The sequence below is a fragment of the Lampris incognitus genome, chromosome 11 (genome assembly GCF_029633865.1).
Source record: "Lampris incognitus isolate fLamInc1 chromosome 11, fLamInc1.hap2, whole genome shotgun sequence".
Lineage (NCBI taxonomy): Eukaryota > Metazoa > Chordata > Actinopteri > Lampriformes > Lampridae > Lampris > Lampris incognitus.
In genome coordinates this window covers 34,093,401-34,120,951 of record NC_079221.1, presented here as the reverse complement: position 1 = coordinate 34,120,951, position 27,551 = coordinate 34,093,401, and the positions used below count along the sequence as shown (strand labels likewise).

At 43.7% G+C, this 27,551-nt stretch overlaps 1 protein-coding gene across 1 annotated transcript; it reads right to left on the bottom strand.

The window, feature by feature from the left end:
* Positions 1-3,902: 3,902 nt before the first annotated feature.
* Positions 3,903-27,527, bottom strand: fhip1b (FHF complex subunit HOOK interacting protein 1B). Its single transcript, XM_056289844.1, has 11 exons — positions 27,300-27,527; positions 23,551-23,946; positions 21,742-21,972; positions 15,390-15,635; positions 13,111-13,278; positions 11,128-11,207; positions 10,610-10,779; positions 8,291-9,700; positions 7,623-7,801; positions 5,078-5,240; positions 3,903-4,492 (listed from the first exon to the last, which is right to left on the bottom strand). The coding sequence occupies exons 1-11, from the start codon at positions 27,426-27,428 to the stop codon at positions 4,176-4,178; spliced, it is 3,489 nt and encodes a 1,162-aa protein (XP_056145819.1). The 5' UTR covers positions 27,429-27,527; the 3' UTR covers positions 3,903-4,175.
* Positions 27,528-27,551: the final 24 nt, after the last annotated feature.

Sequence of the window (27,551 nt, the reverse complement as noted above, 5' to 3'; positions counted from 1 at the left end):
AATATATAATCAAGCCGTGTTTAAGTAGGCCTATGTATATTTGGATCCAACTTTTCATTCACAATCTATGATTATTTTTTATAAATTGCATCACTTGTTAGCACATCCTCAGGGTTTTCTTCATCCTTGTAATGGTCTCTGGTGCCCATGAAACAAATCAGTCACACATACCAGACGATATATCACTGAGAAACAATATAAAGGCTGAAGTATCAAACGACTGGTTAAAATGCCTGGCTGTATTCTCAACAAGATAACCGCGCTGTGACTTTATTCTTCAGCATATGATCGTCATTTTTCAATAACCTTCAAATGCTGTTGACCCCCCCCCCCTAAAACAAAAGGTACTGCTGAAAGCATCAGTGGATTGAGACTTTTCTTTAAAACGGTCAGACATCGTGTAACATGGGAACCGAGAGAACACAGCAAGGCTATCCGTTTCCATTTTCTCACTAGGCAGAATCGAGCCATGAGAGAGGTGAGTCTGCTACTGAACAGATGACAGTGTGGATGGAAAGATGGATGGACTTTTAGTGCTGGGGCAAAAAAAAAAAAAAACTTTTCTCCATCTTTAATTAGTCGGTAGTTGTGATTTAAAGCAAACCACATGCTCACATAGTGTCACTGGGGGCCTGATAGCAATCCACTTATTACATGTTATTTATCTAAAACAATAAAAGAGTTTTCTTTTCTCTAGAAGTACTGACTTATTTCTTTAAAAATTGAATTAGCATATATATGTTATGGTGGGGAGAAACCAGAGAGGATTTTATCTAAAAAGCAAATCGTTCCATATCACAAAAGGAGACTCCTTACAAAAATGAGTAACTACAGTAACAAAACAAGGATAGAAGAGCAGAGGACCATGGCTATGGCTTTTCTGAGAAACTGACAAAGCGTGACATCTATCAGAAAAATGTGATGGCATATCTAATTTCCGCTTCAAAAATTAGATTGTGTCGGGTGGCCGGCCGGCAGTGGTTGGCGCCGCTGAAAGAAAACAGAGTGGCTAGTATGTGCAAAAGTGGAATCCCTTCAGAGAGGCTGGGTCATCGATGGACTTTCACATGCAGTCACACAACACATGCACAACCAGCACACATCAATTTAAAAACTTAAAATGGTTTCTTGTTTAGAAAAAAATTAAAGTGATTATAGTGTTTTGGCAACAAAAAAAAACAACAAAAAAAACCCCCTCCAAAACAGTATAGGTGCAATTTCCCTTAACTTTAAAAACAAATGGTATAAAGTAGGGGTGGGACGATACTGGATCGAATTCCGAATCGTTCGATATGGCCGTCACGGTTCGAGACCCTCCCCATTTCGCGAGAGCATGTTATTAACACTAGAACGACCGGGATTTCACTCCTACCTAATGACTGCCGGTTTTTAAACTCTACATTCTGTCAAGGTAAATACCCAGTTGAGATATATTAATGCATTACATATGTTAGTATACCTGTTAGGAAGCGACTGACACCAAAATGAACATTTTAATGACTATAATACCATAGCGAATTCAGAGGGCAGCCGGGAACCGCCGCAGCCGAGACGCGAACCCGGGTCTCCCGCACCACGGACGACTAAAGGGTCCGACCCATTAGCCAACGGGCTAGCGAGTCGACACATCCGTGATCGTTACAATACTATTTTTTCAAACAATTTGAAATCGCTGCTGTCCAACGCCTGTAAATACTGCGACGCCTCGGTGGTAGTCACAGTGTGTCTGAAATGGCGTTTGTAACTAGACATGTTGGAAATAATACCTGAAAAACAAAACGGAAAACGCATATTGTTAATCTAACAAACATAAAACATGAAATATAAACAAAGAACTGAACGTTGCGAAGGAAATGATGCGAACAACACACGTACGTCATAGTGACATGACGCGCACAATGACACAAATTACGCACGATCATTTTGACTGGTCATGGTTGTTTTAGGTAGATCTTATCATAACTTTTTTTTGTGCAATTGATTTAAAACTCATTTTAATGCAAATGTATGCAATTTTAGGAGCATTCAGTGGGCGGCAGGTCTGTATCTTTTCCCCCCCCACAAAGTTATTAAACTTTGAAAATCCAAAACGATCAAAATGACCTTGGTCGTTCTACTAGTTTTTAAAGTTCAAAGTAAAGCAATTGTGAAAAGATGGCACACAATTTTGTTAGAACTTTTGTACTTGCATTACGTTCGAATACGTGCCTTGATAATGCCAAATTGTTGGGCTAATTCTTAAAATAAACGAAAAATAGAGAACTGCAATGGTGTTTCATCTCTTGCTTACCAAGGCGTCCACTGTATCGTATGGAATCGAAATTGTGAGCCCGGAATTGTGAGACGTATCGAACCGTGAGATCTGTGAATCATCCCACCCCTAGTATAAAGTATCCACCAAGAGCAACCCTGGCATGGCCAGGTGATACTGACACCAGTACGTCCTCAAGACACATGACTGACACTTGGTACCTAAGAGCGAAACAGCAGCAACAGCTGTTCCCCCAACTGACATTTGATATTAGTGTTACGGAGACATAGCAGCATGGTTAAGTAACAAGATGAATGCCTCGTCCGCCTCAACCATCGATTTGGTCTTTGAGACAAAACCTTGAAGCCGGATAAAATGAGAGTGGGGCTAATTGAAATGGTAAACGCTATTTAAATGCTCCCTTTCAAGCTCACTGGCTGGAGACAAACATCAACTTCAAAAATAATAACAACAAAAATAACCGAACGCCTCAAGAGATTTCTTTCCAAAGTGTCGATTCCGAGAGAATGCGTTGCTTTTTGTTCCAATATGAACTATAAACATTCAATCCTACTTCAGATCTCAGACTCCGAGTACTTTCCACAGCGGGTTGATAAAACAATTATGGACTGTGAGAGCAAATCCACACTCTCTTCTATGGCAACTGGTGCATGGCTTAGTAGCCGAGTAAAGAGTTGGCATCAACTCTTGGGAGTCATTCGTTTTTACAAAGGAAAAAAAAAATCATCCACACATCTGTAATAAAACCACACAGACAAGCTGAGGACCACCTGCTCCCAATATGTCACTGATATGTCTAGAAAATGGTCCACTTACAAAAGAAAAACGTGTGTATTAAAACAAAACACAGAGATGATATAAAATCAAAAGCTGAATTACCCAAAAGGTTTTTTTCCCCCCCAGTGCATATTGAGGTGGTTACCGACTCTGGGGGAGGCGGGGGCGAAGGTGAATGCATTTCTGAATCACCTTCAGCCTTTCTCTCTTATCTTCTATTTTCCAGTTGTCCCCTCCATTCAGTGACAACCAGTCTTTCCAACAAATGAGGTGATGCATTTTGAAAACTGAAAAAAAAGAAAGACCACTTGAGATGTTCCGAGGTTACTGGTCAAACCCAGTGCTTCCTCTTTCAACCGTGCTGCTTCTCATCTGGTTAGTCCATGATGGAGGACAGACGGCTCTGTCCATGGCTGAGGTGATGTCGTGTAAAAGCGCCTGACCTACAGAGATGATCAAAGCTGATTGGGTACATCCAGAAAGAGTTGATTGAATAGATTATATTGTCAGTGCTCTTTTCTGCCAAAAACAAAAGGAGAAAGGATTTTTGGTCTTTTTTTTTAGATTTCCTAAAGGGAAAACCCTTCTATTTCACTGTGCCTGAAATATCTCCTGCAAGCACTCAATTTGAGTTTAAATAAAGAGTGCAGACTAGCACCAAGTATGTGCACCTATTTCTCTTAACTGTGGCTTTATTGTGCCACACTATACTATGGCATGGTATGTGTATTTACACGCTCCCAAATCTACAGCATCTATAGGGATTTTCTATGTATAATATATTTATATATACATAAATACTACATACATGATATGCAGAGTATCATACGGTTTTACGGGTAGGATGCAGAACTCCTTGTGTAGATATCCCAATCTTATTATGGAAAGTTCCAATGTTTTCAACTATTCCTATGGTTTCTATGGCAGCTATTCATCTGATCTGACATCCAGTCTCAGTGCTCTAGTCTGCCCTCAGGTGGGGGGGATGATATCTGTGCAAGTTTCCAGGTCAGTTAGAGCCAGCACTGTAATTCCTGCCCACTTGTGCTTAAGCAACTCTTGGCGGCCACACAAATGGGCTACAATGGAGGCTAAGAATTAGTGTTAGGAGTCTAGCTTTTACTCTCTACTCCTCTGCCCCCTGGCTCTGGGGGAAAGGGAGGCTGACGGCGTGCTCTTGGGCCAGGGCGGCCAGCTCCTTTAGGAATTCGCAGAAGATGACTGCACAGTAAACAGCATTCTTAATCCGCAGTGCCTCCGCCTGCTTCTCCAGCCCCATGACTCCGCCCCCGCTGCCAGGGCCACCCCGGAACAGAGCACTGTGCAGTGACTGGCCGCCATCCCGAACATGTGCCAAGGCCAGCTGAGCGGCATGGCGTGCCCGCGTGGGGCTGTTGGTGTGCCGCAGGATCAAGTCGCCCAGGGATGGCTTGCGGCTCTTCACTGGAACAAAGAAGACAGAACTTTGTAAGTCCCTTGGGCTGCTTGCAAGGACACGCAACACAGCGAGTGGGAATGGTAAAGTGGTGGTTAGAATAGCTTCAGGTACAAAAATATTAAACCGTGACAAAGCTGATGTCTCATTTCCAACCTGTTTTTCAGACTTTAATTCACTCATCCAAGCACAGAAAGGCTCCATCCTAACATATGAGGGAAAGGAATGTGATTGGGTCCCCTGTGTGTGAAACGACTGACTATCCTTGCCAGGATATGATCAGCAAGCAGTCCTGGTCCGGCTGCCAGACTCTAATGACCAGATATCAGTAGCATATGACAGCTATCCTCTCTCCATTCCCAGCCATATCGCTTAGCTGCCAAGGCCCATACTCCCTCATTACTAAACCCAGCAGGCACAGATGGCCCGATTTCCCCAAATCAACTCAAATGGAGTTCTGGCAGTGCTACTCATTCCCTCCACCTCTCTCACGCGCACAGCTGGCTCCTCTGCTGTGCACGTTCGCATGTTTATCTTCTCGTGTCAATTTCACATGCACATCTACATGCAGGTTCCTCTGTTTCTGTGCTCACCCAGTGAGTCGGACCGTCGCAGAGGAGGGACAGCCACAGGTGAGTCACTCCAGTCCACTTTGCCCCGGGCCGCCAGGTAACGCTGGGCTTTCCGCAGCATGGCAGGGAAGTCTTCGTGCGAGGCCGCAAACGCCTCGATGCGGTTCTTAACAGAACCCAAGACCTGAGGCAGGTAAGAGGGCAAAGATTTGAGATCTAATATATCTTTCATCTCATTCAGTCCAGCAAATATCAATATTCTTCACCTTTCATATTACATAGACGATTACTACCTAAAAGTGAGTCAGGGGATAACAGACTGAAACAATACAGAGAGACAGATAGGTTATGTTACAGACAGATTATACTGGCTATTACAGATTTTACTGGCTATTAGATTGTACACACTACAGACTCATGTGAAAGGGAGTGTTTACAAAAGAAGACAAGTATAGGAAGTTTATCAGCTTTGTGTGCCTAAGGGGCATGGTATGGGGTCTCGTGTTGGATCACCCATAAAAACGTACAATATGAACCTGTGAGTAAAAGACAGAGAGACAGCTTTCTACTATACCACCAGATGAGGGCAACTGAGCATATATACTTCCCCTACTGACATTGTGAAAAGAGATACAGTCGAAAAGATGCAATTTGTTTTTTTGTTAAAACGATAAAAGTGTTGGAAATTGACAAGTTTGACTTCACCTACCCCCCCCCCTCCCCATTTTTCACCCCAATTGCACCTGGCCAATCACCCCACTCTCTGAGCCGTCCCGGTCACTGCTCCCCCCCCTCTGCCGATCCAGGGAGGGCTGCAGACTAACACATGCCTCCGCTGATACATATGGAGCCGCCAGCCGCTTCTTTTCACCTAACAGTGAGGCGCTTCACCAGGTGGACATAGCGCATGGGAGGATCACGCTATTCCCCCTCCCCCCCAAACAGGTGCCCTGACCGACCAGAGGAGGTGCTAGTGCAGCGACCAGGACAAATACCCACATCCGGCTTCCCACCCGCAGAAATGGCCAATTGTGTCTGTAGGGACGCCTGACCAAGCCGGAGGTAACAAGAGGATTCGAACCAGCATTCCCTGTTGACTTCACCTATCTTAACTTGTAATTGGGGAGGGAGAACTCAAAGTGACACATGGATAGCTCTGAGCCCACACAGTTGTTTAATACTGTGGTCTAAACTCATAGCATTTGAGGCACCATAATAACATTACAGCACCCCTGCTACAGAGCATATGAATGGTCTCATATACCTTAAAGGGATACCTTGACATTTGAATTTTATTGTTATTGTTTTTCCTTACCAGTTACACAGACATATTCTGAGCTATTTTTTAACATCTATCATAATAGGTAGCTGAAGATAAAGCTGAACCCACTTAAGTCAAATCCTGATAACTGGAACACCTTGACGACTTGAAGTTTTTTTTTTTTAATGTTTCAACAAAACTTGTATATTTTCACACTAATCCAACCTCGGATAAATCGAGGTCGGATTAGTTGAGAACCCCCCTAAATAGATCACTCTCGTCAGTCCAAAGCTGTGTTTCAATATTGTTTAACGTAGATTTAGTGATGTGCAGGTTCACTCAAAGTTTACAAATCAATCACGGGGAACATACCCACGACTTGTTCATGGCAGGTATTTGTCTGAAATGAGATTTATTTATAAACCAGTCAAATTAAGGGCAGATGTGAAATGTTTGGAAAATGGAATGACCTAGAAATAAGAGAGCTCTGCTCACTCTGTGCTGAGGATGAAATCAATAGTCGGCTATGCGGTACGGTTACATGAACAATCAAAAGAACAGAAATAATAGATAAATAAATAAAAATGTCTGTTACAGATGCTGTGGTTTACAATATAAAAAGCCACCCTACATGGAGCGGGGAACGAGATGGTGCTGTCATGTCATGTGTGAACAAAAAGCTATGTGTAAATCTTACAGATAGAAGCTGTATATGTGAACAGGGGGTCACTAGTGGTGCTAGAAAAAAAACAAAACAAAACAAAACAAAATGATAGATTAAAAGAACAATATCTTATGCAAAAAACCGACTTGGCGATGAGAAATGGCCATTGACACATGACGTCACGTATTACACATTTCTTATTTTCAAAAAAATAACAGTGGCTTAATAAGCCATAGTAAAATAATGGGGTTCATGTTTGACATTTATTAAAAAAAAAACATTTGTAATTTTTTTTAAACACAACCTGTCGGGTAACTCGCTGCCCTACCTCATGAAATATCAAATGTGAACTTTTTAACTACCTAAGTTCACTCGAGGTCCTGTTAAGACTATTTTTTTCCCTCCTCCAGTGGGACCGACTTAAGCAGGTTCAACAGTACATGTCTGGTAGCAAGCTAAAGAAACCACTGGGTTCGTTGAGGAATGCTGACAATGTCAGCAATCTGTTTTTCAAGTTATCAAAAGCGTAGATACAGAAACTCTTCATCTGAACCAAGCACCCAGTGAAAAGGCAGAGAGAATGAAAGTTTGAAATGTCAACGTTCCCCTTCGTCGGTTATTTCAAGAGGTGCCCGGCCTACCTGGATCAGTGACTTGACGCTGGGTTGGAAGACCATGTTGGTGTTGAGGAGGAAGGAGCGCAGCAGAGGCTGAGGGTAGCATGCCAGCTGGGCCACAATGCCTGTCAGCAGGACGTTGACATACAGGGAGTTCTGGAGCATGTTCTCTAGCTTAGCAAACAGAACTACCATGAACGGACCTGTGGATGGATGGATGATTGACAGGGAGGAAAAAGAGGATGTGGGAGTGACAGAGATACAATGAGAGAGATACAAAGATAAAAGTGAGTTACAGCAGAACAGAAGTGGAGAATATGGCTCCCCATTACAAGTACAACAAAACAAGCATGAGGAGCACTCAAGCAAGCACAAATAACTTTGGAAACAGAAGGCGAGCTCAAACAAAAGAGAAAGCATTTTAAGGAGCAACCCCCAACTTCCTCCGTGAGTGGTCCATAATATGTGTATGAATGTGCAGTTATTTAGACATTACTATTCGGCACAAAAACGCGAAGGACACTTCAAAATACATCTTGTCTGAAGATACCCAAATTAAAGTATCAAATGAAGGTTGCGGCTCGGCTGTGGTCTCATTTATTAGAGTAATCACAACATAATATCAATACTAATTTAGTGTAATATTGGCAGGGAATTCATATAAAACAGATTACTATATGAATGAGTCTTACCTATGTAAGGTTGAGACGCAGGCTGACCCAGGGGTCTGGCAGGACTAGAGAGCCCCATGACAGAGCTCTCTGCCTTGGCCTTGGTGCTGACTCTCGTGCCTGCCAGCTCACTGTCCAGGGGTGAAGATGGTGTAGGCTCATCGACCTGCCTCGCAGCTGAAGGGGGGACTCCAGCTGTCTCCTCCGGCTGGCGAGCTGCTCGACTCCGCTCCCTCATCCTATCCTCCAGTTCTCTCAGTTCCTGGGTGAAGGCCTCGATGCTGATGCCCTGGCCGTTGGAATCTCCAGAGAGCTGGTGGTCTCCCGGTGCCTGCTCCAGGAGCTCCTCGATAAGCCTCTCAACGGACTGCAGCCCTTGGTCTTTGAGGTTGGTGTCTGGGAGGCTGGATGGCACGCTGCAACGCTGTGAGCCATCGCTGCTTGGCATGCTGATGTCAGATAATGGCAGGCTGCAGTGGCTCAGATTATGAATCTGTTTGGGACAGAGAGGTTTTTCGTCGCTGATGTCACCATTATCATCGTTGTGCATAGGCTGAGGGGGATCGTTTTGGTTTGAATTTTCATCCAGATGGTGTTGCTCCCCAAGTTCTCTCTTCACCTTCTTCACCTCCATGCCTCTGTCCTGACTGTCGGAGCAGCTATCCCCCTGCCCCGTCATTCCATTGAGCATGGCCTGATGGGTAACCGTGAACGCAGAGGCGGGGAGATGAGGCACCGAGGAAGATGGGGTGTTGGAGGCTGACAGAGAGGTGGAGAAAGATGAAGAGGGGGCGGGGAGGAGAGGAGGCATGGGTTTTGGAGGCAGCTCCTCCCTCTGCAGGCTGCGCTTCTTGGAGCGTGGCGTGAGGCTGATACAGTTGTTCTTACCAATGGTGACGTCCCATTCCCCACTGTCCCGCTCTGAGCTGCTCCATTCAGAGCGAGCTGCTGCCACGATGGCTGCCCTCTGCTGCCCTGGAGGGCTATTACTGCTTCCGCTGTGCTGAAAAGAGAAGTGCTCAGGGAACACGGTCAGGGAAGGGTTGGAGGTGGGGGGTGGCGGGGGAGAAGGGGCCATGTTCGGGGAGGGGTTCTCTCCATCGTAGGGGGCTGACCAGTTTTGGCAGGCCCAGGAGCAGAGCTCAATGCCCCGCCGGGCGTCGTGGAGGTACTCCAGGTAACCTGATTCCCAGTCCAGACAGTCTATGGAGACCTGCTGCTGGTGCATGGGGCTGTCAGGGGACATGGGGTGGGAGGACGGAGGTCCACTGCCCCGGGGAGAAGATGGTGCTGGCTCGGTGCTTGTGGGAGTGGAGGGAACGACTCCTCCAGACCCCCCTCCACTGCTCTGCTGGCGGATAAAGAGGGCCAGGCGGGATGGGGTACTGGGTCTGGGCTGTACGGGAGACTCTGTGCTGGGGCTGTTCAGGACTGAAAACATACAGAAATGCAGAAAAACAGGTGTAATTTTTTTCACCTCTTTACTAACCAAAAAAAGCAATTATCATCACAGAAAATCAGCCCCGTTTCCTGCTGTGGAAAACCACATAAAAGTTATGAGTCCCTGTAAAAGTCCTAAGTCCTAGAAAAGGTTGCTGCGGTTGAAATGAGCCTGTAAATAATGACCTATAGAGGACTTAACGTGCAACTTAGATAATGAAAATTACAGCTCATCATTTTTTCTTTTTTTTTGACCCCCCCCCCTTTTCACCCCAATTGTACTTGGCCAATTACCCCACTCTTCCGAGCTGTCCTGGTCACTGCTCCACCCCCTCTGCCAATCCAGGGAGGGCTGCAGACTACCACATGCCTCCTCCGATACATGTGGAGTTGCTAGCCACTTCTTTTCACCTAACAGTGAAGAGTTTTGCCAGGGGGGACGTAGCGCATGGAAGGATCACGCTATGCCCCCCAGTTCCCCCCCCCCCCCGAACAGGCGCCCCGACCGACCAGAGGAGGCGTTAGTGCAGCGACCAGGACACATACCCACATCTGGCTTCCCACCCGCAGACACGGCCACTTGTGTCTGTAGGGGCGCCCGACCAACTCGGAGGTAACACGGGGATTCGAACTGGTGATCCCTGTGTCGGTAGGCAATGGAATAGACCACCACACAACCCGGACGTCCAACTCATCCTTTCCAAACACAACAAAAGAACAGTTTTACACAAATGCATCTGGCAAAGAAATAAAGAGATAGGTGTTTTTCTATGTTTTTGAAAAATCAACAATGACTGCCATGAATTTGTAATTAGTCACTATCAACTGTGTTGGAATCAAACTCTTAAAACATTCCCCTGGATAATTCTTCATCAATCATCTTTGGCACTGCCAGTTTACCTTTGCCCCAGAAAACAGTGTCATCCTCCCGCTCACCAGGCGGCACTGTACTGAGACGGCAGCACTCTGGGATGAGCGACAGGAACTTGTCTGCCGACTTCCCGTACAGATCGGTCTCCCTGACAGCACGGCGCTGACTCAGCATTACATGAGTGCAGGGCAGCAAATACCTGTTGGCCCAAACACACACATTAACTTCGTTTGCCAAAGACAATCTACTATAATCTAACCTAATTCAATCTAAAAATAAAATCGAAAATAATCTGATCATGTAAGCTTATAGCTTTTGTTTGAATACAGATTTTTAAAAAAAAACAGCAACTGAACAGAGGGGAAGTAATTGAATAAATCTTTCATGTGAAAAATTTGGCATGTAGTTGAGTTCTTTAGTTCCAAAATTCTTTAGAGATGGTAGCAGTTTCTTGCTGGACCATTTCGGAAACATCGCAATTATGTGGCAATGATAGGCTTAAGTAGGTGTGACACGCCCTTGGGTCAAACGACATTCACATGCATACCTGAGAACGAGCTGCAACATGAGGTCTTCACAGTTGAGGGAGAGAAGAGTTCGAAAGAGGCTCAAAGACACCATACAGAGCTGCAAACGAGAAACGAGAGATGAAGGACCGCCACCTCACAGAAATGATCTATCGATAGGTATTACAACTATATGAACAGAGTAAAAATCTTTGGTATGTTTACATGACATCCACAACCCCCACACAGGCAGGAATCATTAAAGGCAATATCTTCAAATTGTTTAAATTGTTTACATGAACACAGGTTGACACCAACTCTTCTGATAATCAGTCTAATATGCAATACATCCTGTTGTCACTGCCCCTTCACGGCCATGGCAGTCCTCCGGCAAGCAAGTAATTTTCTCTGCCTGTCTTTGTATTTTGCCGTTCTTTGGTCTGTGTGTGTAGCTACAGACAGTAAACCAATACAACCACAGCAAACAGCACTGCAGTCCATTGCGTTCACTGTACGCCACGCCAGCGTCCGTGATTCAAAAACTAAGTAACCTCTCTAACTTTTATCACAAATGAATGAAAATGAGTCAGATTAAACTGAGAGAGCCCTATTAATATCATGACAACATTTTTAAAAGCAACAACTGAAGGGATTTTTCTTTTTTTTGCATGGCCTCTCTTCAGTCATGCGTTTCCTATTCCTTCTTTGTCATAAAAGCAAAAATTATGTTGGTTCACTTGTTTGCCGTTTGGACTGACGACGCGGCAGGGCACACATTACCCACGGTGAACACAACTGATTACAATTACTCCGTTACTGACTGAACCGATTAATAGCATGTTTCAAGTCTCAGAGAAACAAGGCATTTTTCCATGTTTGTCAGCCCATTTACTGCAACCAATGACCTTTTGCATGTGCACGTTCAAAAAGCTGAATGAAAGCTTATTAAGCTATATACACATGCCAACCAACCAAAAGGTCGAGTAAAACTCTAGATGCTTTAAACATGTAACACTTACTACTATTTTGACCTTACACCAATAAAGATAAAGGGAAGACAAAATATGACAGGTTTATGGTTTGTTTATGATTGGTTATTAGTCTGTATGTTAAAAGTACAATGAATACGATTTTCCTCAAAATCAACATATAGACTCATACAAAAATAATTCCTCTCAGTCATCACTTATGACCTAGTAGATGTGTGTGGCAGTGTCTGTATCTGCAAAGACCCTGTCCTCTGCCTGTATTTTCTTATTTTGCTGTGTATGGGACATTTCTGGGTGTTAACCTTTGGGCAGCGGGATTCAATGAAGATGTAGCAACCAGGTGCCAGATCGAGATCGTAAGCACACATCCAAGAGGCAACTATGACAATGGTGGAAATATAGCAAGACAAAATGCTACGTGGACAAAGCTCATTCCAAATGGCGAGTGAATCTGGGGTTGGCTTTCACCCGCTGGTGAGTACTGAAAGAGAGTATGAAGATAAGGAGTGATGCAGAGTTGGCCCGTACACTGGAATGTGTTCTGGCAACTGCGGTCAAGGGGCACGCGCTTCTGGTGACGTTGAGCTCGGGAGGAGGGGCCAAATTTGAATGTTGTGTTTACAAACCGCAACCGACAAATCCTACTCATTCAACCTTTAACATGCTGAAGAATATCCTGCATGAACATGAGAGGATTTTGTTTTTTAAGAATGGATGACAGTCCACCAACCTAAGCATTTCCTTTAATATATTTAGAAAGCATGAAGGCTGTGAGAGAAGCAAAAAAGGACATTAAGTTCTTTGTGAATTTGACCCCTGGAAGGCAGGGGGTTCATGTCTGACTCCAGAGGCTAAAATATATCTGAGCACATGTAATGAAATGTTTTAATGGGGTTTGGTATATAGCTATTCTAAATGTCTCATATAGTCTAGAACTAGGGTTTAAAATCTTTTTATTTTTCACAACTCTATTTCATTCCATGCACACTTACCACACACATACTGTACACATATAAAAAAAGACACCCCACTGACCCTGGAGTTGCTGCTGATGCGTGTGAGCAGTGTGTCCAAGATGGTGTCATTGTCGTGGTGATGCAGCAGGAGAAAGCGCAGGAAGGTCTTGAGGAGGGCAGTCTCAGTCACACTGCGCAGGAATAGGTCAAGGTAGGCCGTGCTGGCGATCATCTCATCCACCGAAGACTGGCCACGTGACACATAACCAAAACGCACATAGGAGAGCATAGAGGAAGAACACACACATGGTAAGATTTAACATGCAGACTGTATGGCAATAATCCTTCTGATGGACCTTTTTCGCATCAGCACATCTAACTGAGTGTAAATGCGTGTATTAAAAATGCTGACTATGGTCCCTAACTGTGATTATGGTTCACATGTTTGATCCTAACAGCGCCGTGCCATCAGCTCTCTTACCTAGGCAATAGTACAGATAGTAACATTAGGTATTCCTCATGTTATTTTGCAATGTACCAAGAGGCACTGGCACTGATAACGATCCCAGGTGCATGTCCTCTATTGGCAATTCAACTCCTCAGCTCCCATCAGATTCCAATGGGGACTGGTTCAGTAGCAAATGCCCATAGGGATTAATTTACTTACTGATGCCAAGACATATAGTTTCCTTCCATTCAGTTTACTGCAGAAAGAGGCCTTAAGAATTTGAGTCAAGTTATAAAGTTACAAAGCCCATTTATTTCACTTTAATAATTAAACCCTTACAATTATTCACCTCCTCAAATAATAGTATTTATCTTTATCAAATATTGTTCAGAAGGCATGCAAGTAATTTAATGCATGAAATTAGCTCTGACAGAACTGCCATGTCTGTTAAAATGCAGCCATTCAGTTATTGCTTTGGCTGCAGTCCGCTGATGAGGAAGATACACTGACAGCTCTGGGTCCCAGCCCCAAAAGATGTGTTATTCATCACTAATGAGGGTACAGGGGTTTTGTGTTGAAGGGAAAACTGCTCTAAAAGACACATATTTCAAAGGGTAGTAAACCATTATTTTTCCAATTTCTGAGCTGAGAACAGATCTAGGACGGTGGAAGTGATTGTCCTTATGATAAATTCAACAAAAAACAAGACACACAGCTGCTTTGAGGAAGAATATATATACTTTTTCTTACATCTGGGGGAAAATGCACATTACAATCAATTCTTCTGAATGGCCTACCTAATATAGTAGAGGCATCAAAGATGCCAAGACCCATGTGACATGGGGGAGGCACAAGGAGTCCAGCACATTGGACTGATAAAATATGAGGCAAGCAGTAAAGGCAGCATGCCAGCATTACCCAACTACACTTTGGTTAGATTTGTGAATAGCTGGAGCAAGATGTTTTACTACAGTACTACAACACTGCCACCTTCAGTCTAAACCACAACACCATCACTGTCCTCTACATCTACGCCCCTTTACATCTTTTATACTTGGACACCACCATCACTATCTTCTACATCTACACCCATTTTTTCATCCTTTTTTTAAATGTGAGTAGGTAAAGACAGACCATCACTTATTTATAGCCTGTCTCCACCCATTTTGAAGCCTAAGCATCTGGGAAAAATTAATGAAAAAATAGAAAAAGTTGCTTTTACAATGGATGGAAGAAACATTGTGTTTAAATATATGTTTATTGGTGTATTGTTGGGGCCCAAAAAGGGGATATATCTTCAAGGCCAAGCAAAAAAATATGTCCCAAAGCAAGGGAATTTTGCTGCTAGACCCAATATGCAGTAATGTAAATCTAATGCTTGTCAAAATGCTTATCAGTGACGTGATATTCTAATTTTTAAAAATTGCAGACATTTAATCATACAAATGACCATATTCCCAGATTTTTGCTGGACTGAACCAGCAGAGTCAGGATCCACTCCTGTGTAAGTACATATCACATTATGGGATTACATGACCAGAGGCTTGGTTTTAATGCTATGATTACCTTTGATTGACAAAGCTGACAATAAAGGAAACAAACTACAGAAGAATGGCTATAAGAGCACAGACATAGTGATGTACATTAAATTGATCCAAGTCTAGGACTATCAGAAACGGCCTGCAAAATTATTTACTAAGCGGGTGTAGTCCTATGGTACTACGAGTGTAAATCAATAATGGCATAACATTTTTACTGGTAGATGCTCTTGCTAGCCAATGCTGCCTCACCTTGACTTAGTATAGGGTAGGGCAGAGCTCCAGTGCAACAATGACATCCCATAAAACGATGTAATAATAATGAAACAAGCTACCCTAATTTCAATAGTAGCAAGTCAAACCCTTTCCTACCTTGTGCAGGGCAGGGCTCATGACGGGTACCAGGAAGCCATTGTGGAGGTAGTCCAGAAGCTGGGAGCGGACCAGGGGGTGAGCCACTTGAACCACAGCGTTGCAGAACTCCAGCGAGTTCATGAACAGCACCAGAGATGAAACTCCCATCCAGTCCTCACGCCGCAGGGCGTGCCAGTCATCTCCCCGCACCTCAATCTTGCGGGGCAGGGAGGAGTAGAGGGCACTAAGGCCCGTTGCCAACACCTTGGGGCAGAGAGAGTTTTCATTCACTCCTGTGTGTTTTTAACTTCTCCAGTAGACTGCTCATTATCTAGCCTTAGAGTGCAGGAATGCTGGGCATCCTGTGAGTTCGAACAGCATGCTAAAAAAAGGGCTACATGACCAACTTTTTCTGGGTATAAAAAAAGATAAAGCGCATAGATTTTACTGCCACACAACCAAGAATGTCACTATTTTCACCACAGTGTTAAGAAGTTTAATTAGGAACAGGCTTAATTTATTAGTCTCTGGAAATGCAGGCCTTATAACTGTCTGGATGCCTCTTTCCACGAGGCCTCTGTGACCTATAAAAGAGCTTGGTCTGACTAAGACCAAGATACAGAGATATAGAGAGGAGCCATTGTCTGACACCATGTGGGAGTACCCGGACAAACACAATGTGTCCTGTTGTCCATCAGACAGGCAACATCCACATTACAGCCGCCCAAACTGGAACTGCTCTGCTCCGCAATAGCATCTCGTTCTCTGCCTCACTCTCTCTGCCTAACACAAACATATAGATTTTTGCCTGTTGTGTAAGCTCATCGGCTTCCAATGTGCCTGCGTCCAGCCCAGCTCCAACAAGTGACACATCATCACCACTACGGGTGAGGAAAGACAGCCCAGCAGCACAGCAAGCCAAACCACATGACCATGTATCTTGAGCCTCCAGCTCAGCAGTGCTGCCCCAGCCTCCTATGTAATGCAGTTACAGTCACAAACACACACACACACACACACACACACACACACACACACACACACACACACACACACACACACACACACACACACACACTGTACTCACTGATATTGATTTGACCAGCATAATGGATAATTCCCCACCGGACTAGTTTCAGTCAATAGCTAGTACCTGGCACTGTTGTGACTGTATATGCCTAAGAGAGTCAAGCTACATGATTTATTAATGTTTCTCAATAGTTATTACCTAAAAGAAAAAAACAAGAAGTGCAGATCCCCACCAGGCATATCTCCCCTTCTCTGGTACTCGGACTTGGTGACAAACCATCCCTTTTTTCACCTACCAGGAGAAGGAACAATACGGAGGCACTGCCTGTGTATCTCCCCTTCTCCAGTGCTCAGACTTAAAGCATAAAACCAGCTGAGGAGTTAGCACTCAGTTGTGGTATAAAACAGGTTTTTCACAGGTTTTGACTCACCGCAACCATGAGAGGTCCTTCATTATACAGTCATAACTGCACAACAGTTATTAGGCTGACATGCCCAGTAGTATGTGAGATTATCAGTGGACAGAAACATGCACACGTGGACACAAAAATCAGTGTTTTTCCTGCCATTATAAGACTTTTGCACAGCACCCAAGTTGACTGAACAGGAAATATATATAGGGAAAAAAAAGCTTTTAATATGCAGCGCTCAAGCTTAAAAATCTACCTAATAAAAATGTTTTGCCTATCAGTCTGTGGATGTGCAGCTTCCTAGGCGGACCCTCGCACGAACGCCACCAAGTCTAATATGAATTTGCACTTTCCAAAAAGAAAAGGTTTTCTATTTGACCCTTTTGGTCTGACCCTAACCCTGTCTTTATTTTAATAATATAATAAAAGTGGGTAAACTGTTTATGCTCGTGCATGCACGACTCACATCTACGGTTGACTCGGACCGGGCAGCGACACTTCCTGTTTTGATCGCAACATAGAGGAAGTTGGTTCTTTATAATTTTTTGCATTTTTAGATTAACCAAATTCTTTTAATAACTTTTGATCACATCGCTACCTGATCAGTCAACAGTCTGTTGACTGCCCAGATTGGGCAGTGACAGAGAGCAACATTGGTCAAGCAAGCTAGAGAGTGAATGAAGTGAGGGAGTGGCAATAGCGAGAACAAATGTTTTTCGAAGGTTTTGAATCACCACAACCATGAGAGGTTCTTCATCATACAGTCATAACTGTGCAAAAAAATATTTTAGGATGATAGAGCCAGTAGTTTGCGAGATTAGCCAGACACGCACACGCGCACACGCACTCACTCACTCACACACACACACACACACACACACACACATGCTTGACCAAACGTGTGATCCACTGGCGGGAATAATTACAGAATTAGGCAATTTATCTCATCTTTGTACTTTGCTAGGTGTCCCAATGTCATTGCATGCTAAAGGAAATGTGTAAGCAAGTGAGCTAGTTTTGATTTGATGCTGTTGAACCAAACAATGCGAGGCAGGCAGGCAGGCAGGCAGGCAGCCAGCCAGCCAGCCAGGCAGCCAGCCAGCCAACCTACAGAACCAAAACCCCGTCACATGAGGAACAGTGAATCACTTCTCTATCTCAAGCTACCACGTTGGCCTCTAACGGTTCTTTACACAACAGGGTACGTTTGGGTCCCAAGTCTTGCAGGTTTGGCAAACAGAAAATAAACGGCATAGCGCCATACCCTGGGGATGTTATTAGATGACCAACAAAGAAAAAAAAATCGTTTTCCCGAGTGGCCAAAACATTGTTAGGGTTTGATAGCAATGTACAGCCGGGACCCTCACTGTTTACAAAGACAGAAGGTGCTATCAGTAACATGATTAGACTTATGTTGGAGTCCCCTGTATCAGAAATCAAAGGCAGGAGGGGGGGCTAGACACAGAGATAGGGTATGGGAGGAAGCAGAGTATACAACAGCACTGTTGGAAACAGTGCTTGTCACACATAGAGACTTCTCAGCTATCAAAAGGATTCATCGCTCAATCAGAAGATGTCATCGTCAAACATGACAGATTACCATAAACAATGGTGAGTGTGCATGAGTAAGGGTGCGACAAGATTTAAAAAGGAAGACTGAGTTTGAGAGAAAGAGGCAGACTGCGCCAGTAAGCAAAATGCTCCGATGCTCGGTCCTTGATGCCACCTCCACTGGTCCTTCTACCCGTTAAGTAGGTCACACTGAAGCTCATAAATTATTCCAAAAGGGTGGGGTGTGGGTGGGTGGGTATGGAGTTGAGCTCAGTTGAGCCAGCTCTCCACAGAGGCACAGAGAGGGGGTTGGAGAGGAATACATACCTCAACATTTCTCCAACAGTACAGACATACGCTATGCCATACAGACAAAACGTGCAGGTTCTCTGGCCAAGGTAACTTCTAACAAGATTATCTGGGCTAATTTGAATTGAAAGCAATAAAGAAATGCTGAACCAGAGGTCTTCATCAGGGAACTGAAATAAACGTGGGTTAAGCTTACCTGCCTCTATCTCTTTCAAGAGATATGAACCACAAAAAGACGGCGGATTATTTGCCTAACAAGCTGGTAGCATAATCACTATCTACTCGTATTTGGATGGGGAGATATTTCCAACACTCAACATCATGTAAGCAGCTAAAACCAACTATATTAGATGCACGGAAAAACACAAACATGAAGACTAATCAGCCACCACAGGGAAAAAAGCTTACATAAACTACTGGCTCAGCACACTGTAATATAGCCCATTAGTAAATAAAACAATGACAATAACAAGAGTGCACAGACTTAAGGAAATAAGCCCCTTGGGTGGTCATAAGGACTAAACTGCAAAAAATAAATAAATAAAAATAAAATGAAAAAAACAATAACCATATGAATCTTTGGGTTTTCCTCCCAGAAATATCTGCCACATCTCTATTCCAGGGCTCAATCTTTTTTGTCTATGTAGGTATCCTAAGAGATCAGAAAAAAAGAGAACATTTTTTGTCTATTCATTGGCTGGTACATCACAAGATTCACCGGCCACTATCACACCTTTACCAATCCACTAAATTTCACAAATAACAATGGATATGGAACGGTTAGCTACCTGCAAATGTGACTGGTAAAGTAAAAGCAGAGACAGACAAAACCTTCCTGCATTTGACAGGTAATTGGTATCATGTTTCCAATCAAATTGAAGTCTAATAGAAGAAACAAAACAGAGCTGAACCAAACTACTGTGACGTCTCCAGATCCTCAAACTTGGCAGAATTGCACTGAAGTGGCAGCGCCAATGACTCAGGTCAATATGACAGATAGCTTGGAGATAAGTCGCTGATGGGAACCCTTAGAGACAGAAAGACAGTGGACAGGAAGTAGATAGGGCTAAGTGTCTCTCTTCTATATCTGACAGGGTGTACACAAATCTCCTTCCTCTTCAATCCCTGATCTCACACCATCTTTGCCACATCACCATGCATCAGGGAGAGAAAACACACACGTACACACACGTACACACACACACACACACACACACACACACACACACACACACACACACACACACACACACACACAGCATTCTTTCTCAGGGGCGTCCGCGTGGTGGTCTATTCTGTTGCCTACCAACATGGGGACTGGCAGTTCAAATCTCCGTGTTACCTCCGGCTTGGACAGGTGTCCCTACAGACACAATTGGCCATGTCTGCGGGTGGGAAGCCGAATGTGGGTATGTGTCCTGGTTGCTGCACTAGCACCTCCTCCGGTCGGTCGGGGCACCTATTCGGGGGGGAGGGGGAACTGGGGGCAATAGTGTGATCCTCCCACGCGCTACGTCCTCCTGGTGAAACTCCTCACTGTCAGGTGAAAAGAAGCGGCTGGCGACTCCACATGTATCGGATGAAGCATGTGGTAGTCTGCAGCCCTCCCTGGATCAGAAGAGGGGGTGGAGCAGCGACCGGGATGGCTCGGAGGAGTGGGGCAATTGGCCGGATACAATTGGGGAGAAAAAGGGGGCAAAAAAATTCTTTCTCAGGAATAACACTGAAAGACAAATAAGTTTAAACATTTTACTGTATGTCACATTATCTAATTGTGCTTTGCACTCCATTTTTCACACCTTAACTAGGTTCCATACTACGTCCTTGTCAATACATTTCAGAAGCAGCCAACTCTGAGGAGTGATGCTTCAACTGGGAAAACACTGCAATCTGTCCACACCAAAACGTACTTCAAAACTTAAAGTTAATGGCTGACGGCCACCTCGAGCCAAACATGACTGTTTAAGCCCTTACTAAAATCAATCATATACTGTATTGTTTACTTGTTGGGAGTAACCTTTGGTATTTTTAAAGACCACAGAAAGCAGCCATTTTTTAACATGAGGCATAAAAGGTTATTCTGTTTGTCCTGATGAAAAAGGAACGTTACCTGAGGGAACCTGGGAACTGCCAGCTGACACGTAGGTGACTTCAGCAGAGACCATCATTTTTACCCCCAACAAAATCTATTTATCTGGTACATCAGTTTACCATTTGGCTTGCAGTAAGTGAGCACCCTGCCAACCAACACAACCATCACTCATCATGCAGGGGGAACTGAAGTCTTTGCCAAGTTCTATTGTGGGTCTTAAGAGACCTTCATAATCCCAGCAGGACTTATTCTAGGAACAAGTCACAATGAAAATATCGAAAGTACAAATAAAAACAGTATTCCAAAGAGAAAGCAGAAAATAAAAGATGTGGAGCGAGATAGGGAACCTGGGTGTTGCTGTATTATGTAGTAAGTATCACACGCCCGTCTGGGTAAATTGCCAGTTTGTGACAAGGAGATAGCAATTTGCTGCACACAAATAGATTTATTCCACTCAGAATAACGTTCATTATTCAAACAGTTTTTAGTTTGTGTTCCCTCTGTGCGTACCCAGTGGCAGCTTTATATCTCACTGTATTTTGGTGGCTAGTGGTCATTGCGCTAGGTAGTCCATTATCACAGCTATTGCTATGCCATTACGAAGTTTAATATTTTGCTTTTTGAAATATAAAACCTAAATGACTGTTTCTCTCAAAAATATTCAACACAGAAATCAATAGAGAAGTTTCAATTATAAATTTAACTTCATGAATCTGAGAACTAAACCAGGCAACATTTAAACCGGCAGATTACAACACAGAAACAGCTGTAGATGCAGGACTACCTCCATGTACTGTATAGTCAGCAGTGATGGGCCATTGATAAAATAAAAAACAATGCCAGAAAATCTAATTTTTTTTTGCTTTCCCAAAAACTTCCCCAGTACTAAAAAGGTTGCAGTGGGGCTTGGTTAAATAAATTTTTACATTTAAAGACTTCAACCTGTTTTATATTTGCTTTTTCAGCCTTGGCCACTAACCGGACAGAAGTAGGAGTTCTCAGTGATGTAGCGTGCCACGGCCTCATGGCTGGCTGAGGCGGCCATTACCAGCAGAAGGGCATCCCGGGCCTGCTGGCCGATGGCCCCGTCACGGTGGATGAATGGCACCAAGAGGGAGAAGATCAGCAAGTTGGTGGGACCCTGCTGGGCTGGTGTGCTCCGGAACAACATCTCCAAAACCATTGGTTGTCGGGCCATGGACACACACACCTTGTTGGATTTTATACAAAGCAATTAAAGTCCAGAAATGTATAAAGATAAGGGATTCCGCTATAATTAATCACCATTCATCATTGTGATACACAGTGCTGTAAAAATTCCATTAGTCTATTTTTACCCATTTTTTTGTGTGTGTTTAAAGGTAGAACGAGTAGGATTTTCCTAAAAATCAATGTATAGATTCATATAAAAATAATCCTGCTCAATCATCATTTGTGACCCAGTATATGTGTGTGGTGGTGTCTTATCTACAGAGACCCTGGCCTCTGTGTTTTCTTATTTTTCTTATTTTGCTGTGGATGGCATGTTTCTGGGCGTTAACATTTGGGCAGTGAGACTCAGTGAAAACGTAGCGACCAAGTGCCAGATTGAGATCATAACCAAGCATCCAAGAGGAAACTACAACCACAACGGACACGGTGCCGAAAAGATGCAAATATAGAGAGATGATACGCCAAGAGGACAAAGCTCGTTCCAAAATGAGAGTGAATCTGGGGATGGCCTTCACTCATTGGTGAGCACTGAAGGAGAGGATGGGAATGAAGAACGATGCGGAGCTGGCCTCTACACTGGGATGTGTTCTAGCAATTGTGGTCAGGGGGCGTGTCTTTCTGGTGTTATTGAGCTGGGGGGAGGGGCCAACTTTGAACCTTGTGTTTACAACCCACAACTGACAAATCCTGCTTGTTCTACCTTAAACCAATATTTTGTGTTGTATTTGTGTGGATTTAAATGCTTGATGCTACAATGGGCCATGCTAGTGCTGTGCTTAATAAGAATGTAAAAACTTTTGGAGAGATTAAAAAATGCACTGTATTCATACTGGAACTTCATGTGCACCTGTTGGCAATAGAAAGCAAATGCAAGCAGCCTACTTTACCCAACACAGCAAAATAACTTCCATCACGTAGACTACCTTTTGATAATGCTTTAACAAAACTGTGATATTCACCTCTCATTTGTGTTTATTTTGCCATGCAATATTCATTCTGCTCCGCTCCAGTGTTTCCACACCATAACACAAGGAACATAAGTCAGAGTTTTCACAAACGTTAACAAAGCTGAAACCTTATGCTGATTTGATAAAAATAACAGATGGAATTTAGAATTGTCTATCAATGCTTTTAAAACACTGAATAACAGAAAATTCTCAGTATCACCACCCCTGATAAGGATGGTATAAAACTGCTGTTAAAGACTTGAAGAATTTAGAACAGAGATCCTGGATGACTATATGGACACAGAGCGACTGCTTTGAAAGTATGCGATGATGTGGACAGAGAACAATTACAGTGCATCCGGAAAGTATTCACACCCCTTCACTTTCCCCACATTTTGTTATGTTACAGCCTTATTCCAAAATGGATTAAATTCCTTTTTTTTCTCATCAATCTACATACAATACCCTATAATGACAAAGCGAAAAAGGTTTTGTAGAAATTTTTGCAAATTTATTAAAAAATAAAAAAACTGAAATATTGCATGTACATAGTATGTAAACAGAGTGTGCATATTTGCACATTAGTGCAAAGAGGGGGACGATTTAGATTATGTAAACCGTGCATGTACCTGGTTGAGGAGCAGCACCAGGCTATTTTCCAGGACAGGAGGGCAGCCAAGCTGTGGGTCAGCACAGGCTCCCAGCAGGCCCAGCAGTGGCTGGAGGACAGCTCTGTGCTGCAAAAGGGGCTGCTGGGACTGGCCGATCAGCATCTCAAACAGCTTGAGCAGCGCCCCCTGGCTTTCGGAGTCCAGGCCGCGGCGGAGATGCCACTGAACCAAGTGCTCCAAAATGTTGTCGGTGACCACCAACTCCAGGATGGGGCCCATGTTGGGGCTGCCCTCTGAGCCCTCTCCGAGCCGCTCCTCTGCCAGTAGGCACAGCATCTGGTCAGTGTGGTTCCTCACTGCCGTCAGGTCGTCGCTGGAGGAAGACGGCTCTCGCTGCTCCAACACCCAGGACACCTAACACAAAAACCAAGACAAACAAATGAGTTTTGAAATGTTATCAAGGAATGGGAGGGAGAGAGAGAGGTATAACAGGCAACAAAGGTTGCTGGCTGGAATCGAACCGACGACGGTTGTGATCATGTGGTACGCGCTGTAACCATTCAGCTACAGAAGCGCCCCGGAATAATCATCTTTAATAAAGTGGAGAATTTCTAAATAAATTTGGAAAAAAATCTGAACAGAATTTCTAAGCATTATACAATGGATTTCATTCAAATTTCATTTTTTTCCTAAAAAAAGAAGAGGGAACACACTGTTAGGCACGAAGGTGAGCTGGGGCTATTGTGAAACTCAATATCGGCTCTTGCCGAGTGTTTATTGACAATTCTGTGAGCTGGTGTAACCACAGCGATGAATTTGCAAAACTGCAAGGCAGCTTGTGTAGATGGAAATCTCTCTTTGTAATGTAGCAGCTTGCTGCACCTTGTGCGGTAAACAGTATTGGCCACAAGCCAGAGCCCACTGGAAAACACTGCCGTCCTCAGTGGGCAGCCGTTCAGCTAATGCTGCACAATGCCCCCCCCTCCCCACACGCACACACACACATATATACACACAGTCATAACTTCATCCATCTTCTCAAATGCACTCAAAATTAACTGACAAGGGCATCCGTTTTTATCCAATATACACCCCTTTCTCTCTCTCGCACACATGCGCGCGCGCACACACACACACACACACACACACACACACACACACACACACACACACACACACACACACACACACACACACACACACACACAGAGTGCTGGTAGGGTCAAAAGCATGGCATATTGATTTTCCAAAAGGCTGGCAGAGAGCTTTCTGATGGAAGGCTGCTTAACTGACACAACTATGTATTTAGCATATGAAAATGCGTTAAAAATGCTTCGGAGTAGATAAATAACTGAAGTCTGCTGCCAATCCTTCCACCAGAACACAGCCAAAAAAGTCATGTTTTCACCTTTCTGAAATTCAAATGTTGTTACAGAGTTCACTGTAAGCACAAGGTAATACAGCATATTACATAAAGGATGCAGCACTGCTTCATGCTACAAATGCCAAAATGGAAATCTTGAAAAGGTCAGGATAGGTCTCAAGGTAGTAAACCAGTGCTGTGTATAAAGAGAGCCCAGCCATCCTTTGATTTTTGCAACACGTGCTGTGATTGGCTGAGAGCCTGTCACGTGCTTGACAGGCACCATGTTGCCTACCAATGTCTGGCTCTGTCATCATGATGTTTCAATGATTTTTCCTGCATTTTCGGCCCATTTCTCGTCGATTTGTAGCAGTTCAAGGAGAAATGGTGTGTTGTGCAGCTTGGGGCTGTTCTGTTTGGCCGGGACAAGGCCGTTTGATGCATCGATTTCCAAAGGATGCACAAAGGAGGGCAGTTTGGACCGTGAAGATTCGCAGGCTGGGCTGGTCCCCCTCAGCTTATTCCTACTTGTGCTCGGTGAGTTCATTTCAGGATTTATGATTTTTCGATAAACTAACTTCTTCAGAGCAATCGGAGAGTCTGTAAGGTATTGATGTGTAGAAATCAGTTGTATAGCACATCCAAGCCATGTATAACCGCTGACAGAAATCAGGCATATGTAAACAGTGTCAGATTGTCATATGGGATGGATTGAGTGACAGGCCTGAGCCTGAGCCGAGGCAGTGTGTGGGTAGTGTTGAGATAAACTAGACAAGAGCCCCGATACAAAACTGACGCTGCACTGGCTAAACCTCCAAACAGGTGGGCCTAATATTTCTCAAGTGTCCCTGATATTATTGCTCATTCACTAGTAGCCTACTGAATGGTGCAAAATATGTAATACTGGTACTGATCATTAATTTACCCACCACACCAGTAGTGTAGTGGATAAAAACTAAAGTCTCTGGAGTAAATTCTTTGGGTTGAAATCTACATGTATGCAGCAGAGGTCCCTGCTCAGTGCCTGCAACTGTGTTATGACCGCTGGTGGGTTTCTTCCTGATCTCATCACCTTCATCATGGACTGAAAAAGTGAAACACGTTATTACCATAGCCCCTGCTCCTGATCTGGTGTTAAACCACCTAGTCTGACAACTGGCATGCAATGATAAAAAGAATTCTGGTTCGCTGAAACTGGGATTGAAATGATGGAAAATCCATAATTTCTGGAACCCTAAGTACTGGTACTGAATGATGTAAAATACATAAAGTGCCTCTCAAAATTATTTACACAGTAGTGTGGCCTTAAAAGGCCAAACCCCTTTCTCAATAGCTTCAATATGTTGTCTAAATGTTTAATCTAACAAATTCTTGTTTTCTCTAAATTGGGGTCAAAGTCTAGTAATAGAAATTAACAGAGTGATCCATTGATGGTACATTACACCCACAAAACAGGGTAAGCTGTGAGCCTTATTTTGCCATGTGACCGATTAATAAGGTGACAGACACAATAGTCATGTTAAATTCTTATTTAACAGTAGTCAAAAGTGAGGCGACTTTCGGTCAGTTACCTCATTAAGCTTACATAACAAGGGTCATAGCTTACCCTATTATATGGAGTGCTTCAATCGTCCTCTTGATTTCTATTACTGCACTTGATCTGTGACCCCTGATTTACAGGAACATGAATTTATTAGATTAAAGAATTAAGAAAACATTTTGACACTATTCAGAAAGGCTTTTGAGCTTTTCTGAGGCTGTCATTAGCATCTTTAAGACTTGCATACCACTGCATAAATACTTTTGTGAGGCACTGTAATTTCTGGTGCGTACTGGTGTTGAATGATGGAAAAGACATAATTTATGGTACTCTGAATACGTGACTGAATGTTGGAAAATTAAAAATTAATGGTACTCTTTGGTACTCAGTGATACAATATACACAATTTCTGGTATTCTTCATAACATGTAATGATGCAAAATACATTCTGCATCATTAAATCTTAAATTGTGTACAGAAAATACCATAATCTCTTATTTCTACAATGTATTCAGCGCTATATGACTGACACATGGTAGAAGGTGTGACTGCCTACCAGCTGGTAGGCATTATGGCGCCTGTGTAGCCAGTTGGCCAGACTCTCTCTATACACAGCGCTGTAGTAAACACTTGAAACGCTCTTGTTAAATTAATAAAGTCATTTTTCCCGATCTTCCATTTGGTGCAGTCTCTCCAACCTCCAGTTCCCTTTTTATCTGTTTCTACTAAAAAAAATCATACATTTCTAATACAAAATAAATAAATTCTCATTTAAGGTCATTTCTATTCCTCTGTTGGTCTTCCATCCTTGTCTATCCCTGCCTAATCCCTCTTTAAACACTGTGAGGGGTGTCTCTGCCTCACCTGTCTCCAGTGGTTCTCAAACACCATGAGGCAGGTCTCTGGGTCGGCAGTACAGGGACCAGAGGGTGCCGCGCTCCGGCCGGCCCGACTCCCAGGAGCCCGCGGGTTCAACCTGCTCAGCCAGCTCATACTGGACACAGTGGGGAGGGGGTTTCGAATGGTCAGGGGGACTCAAAAGCAAGGGAGGGAGCTCTGGCACACGGAATGGAAGGTCGAAGCATGGAGAAAGAGAAGGGGGGGGGGGGAGTAGGA

Excerpts from the sequence above, each read along its gene's own strand:
- fhip1b (XM_056289844.1), bottom strand. The coding sequence starts at position 27,428 with ATGAGCTGGCTGAGCAGGTTGAACCCGCGGGCTCCTGGGAGTCGGGCC. Across the intron at positions 21,973-23,550 it reads TGGTGCTGCTCCTCAACCAG|GTGTGTGTGTCCATGGCCCG; the intron begins GTACATGCACGG and ends AAATCCAACAAG. Across the intron at positions 11,208-13,110 it reads GCATCAGCAGCAACTCCAGG|CTCTGTATGGTGTCTTTGAG; the intron begins GTCAGTGGGGTG and ends TCTCGTTTGCAG.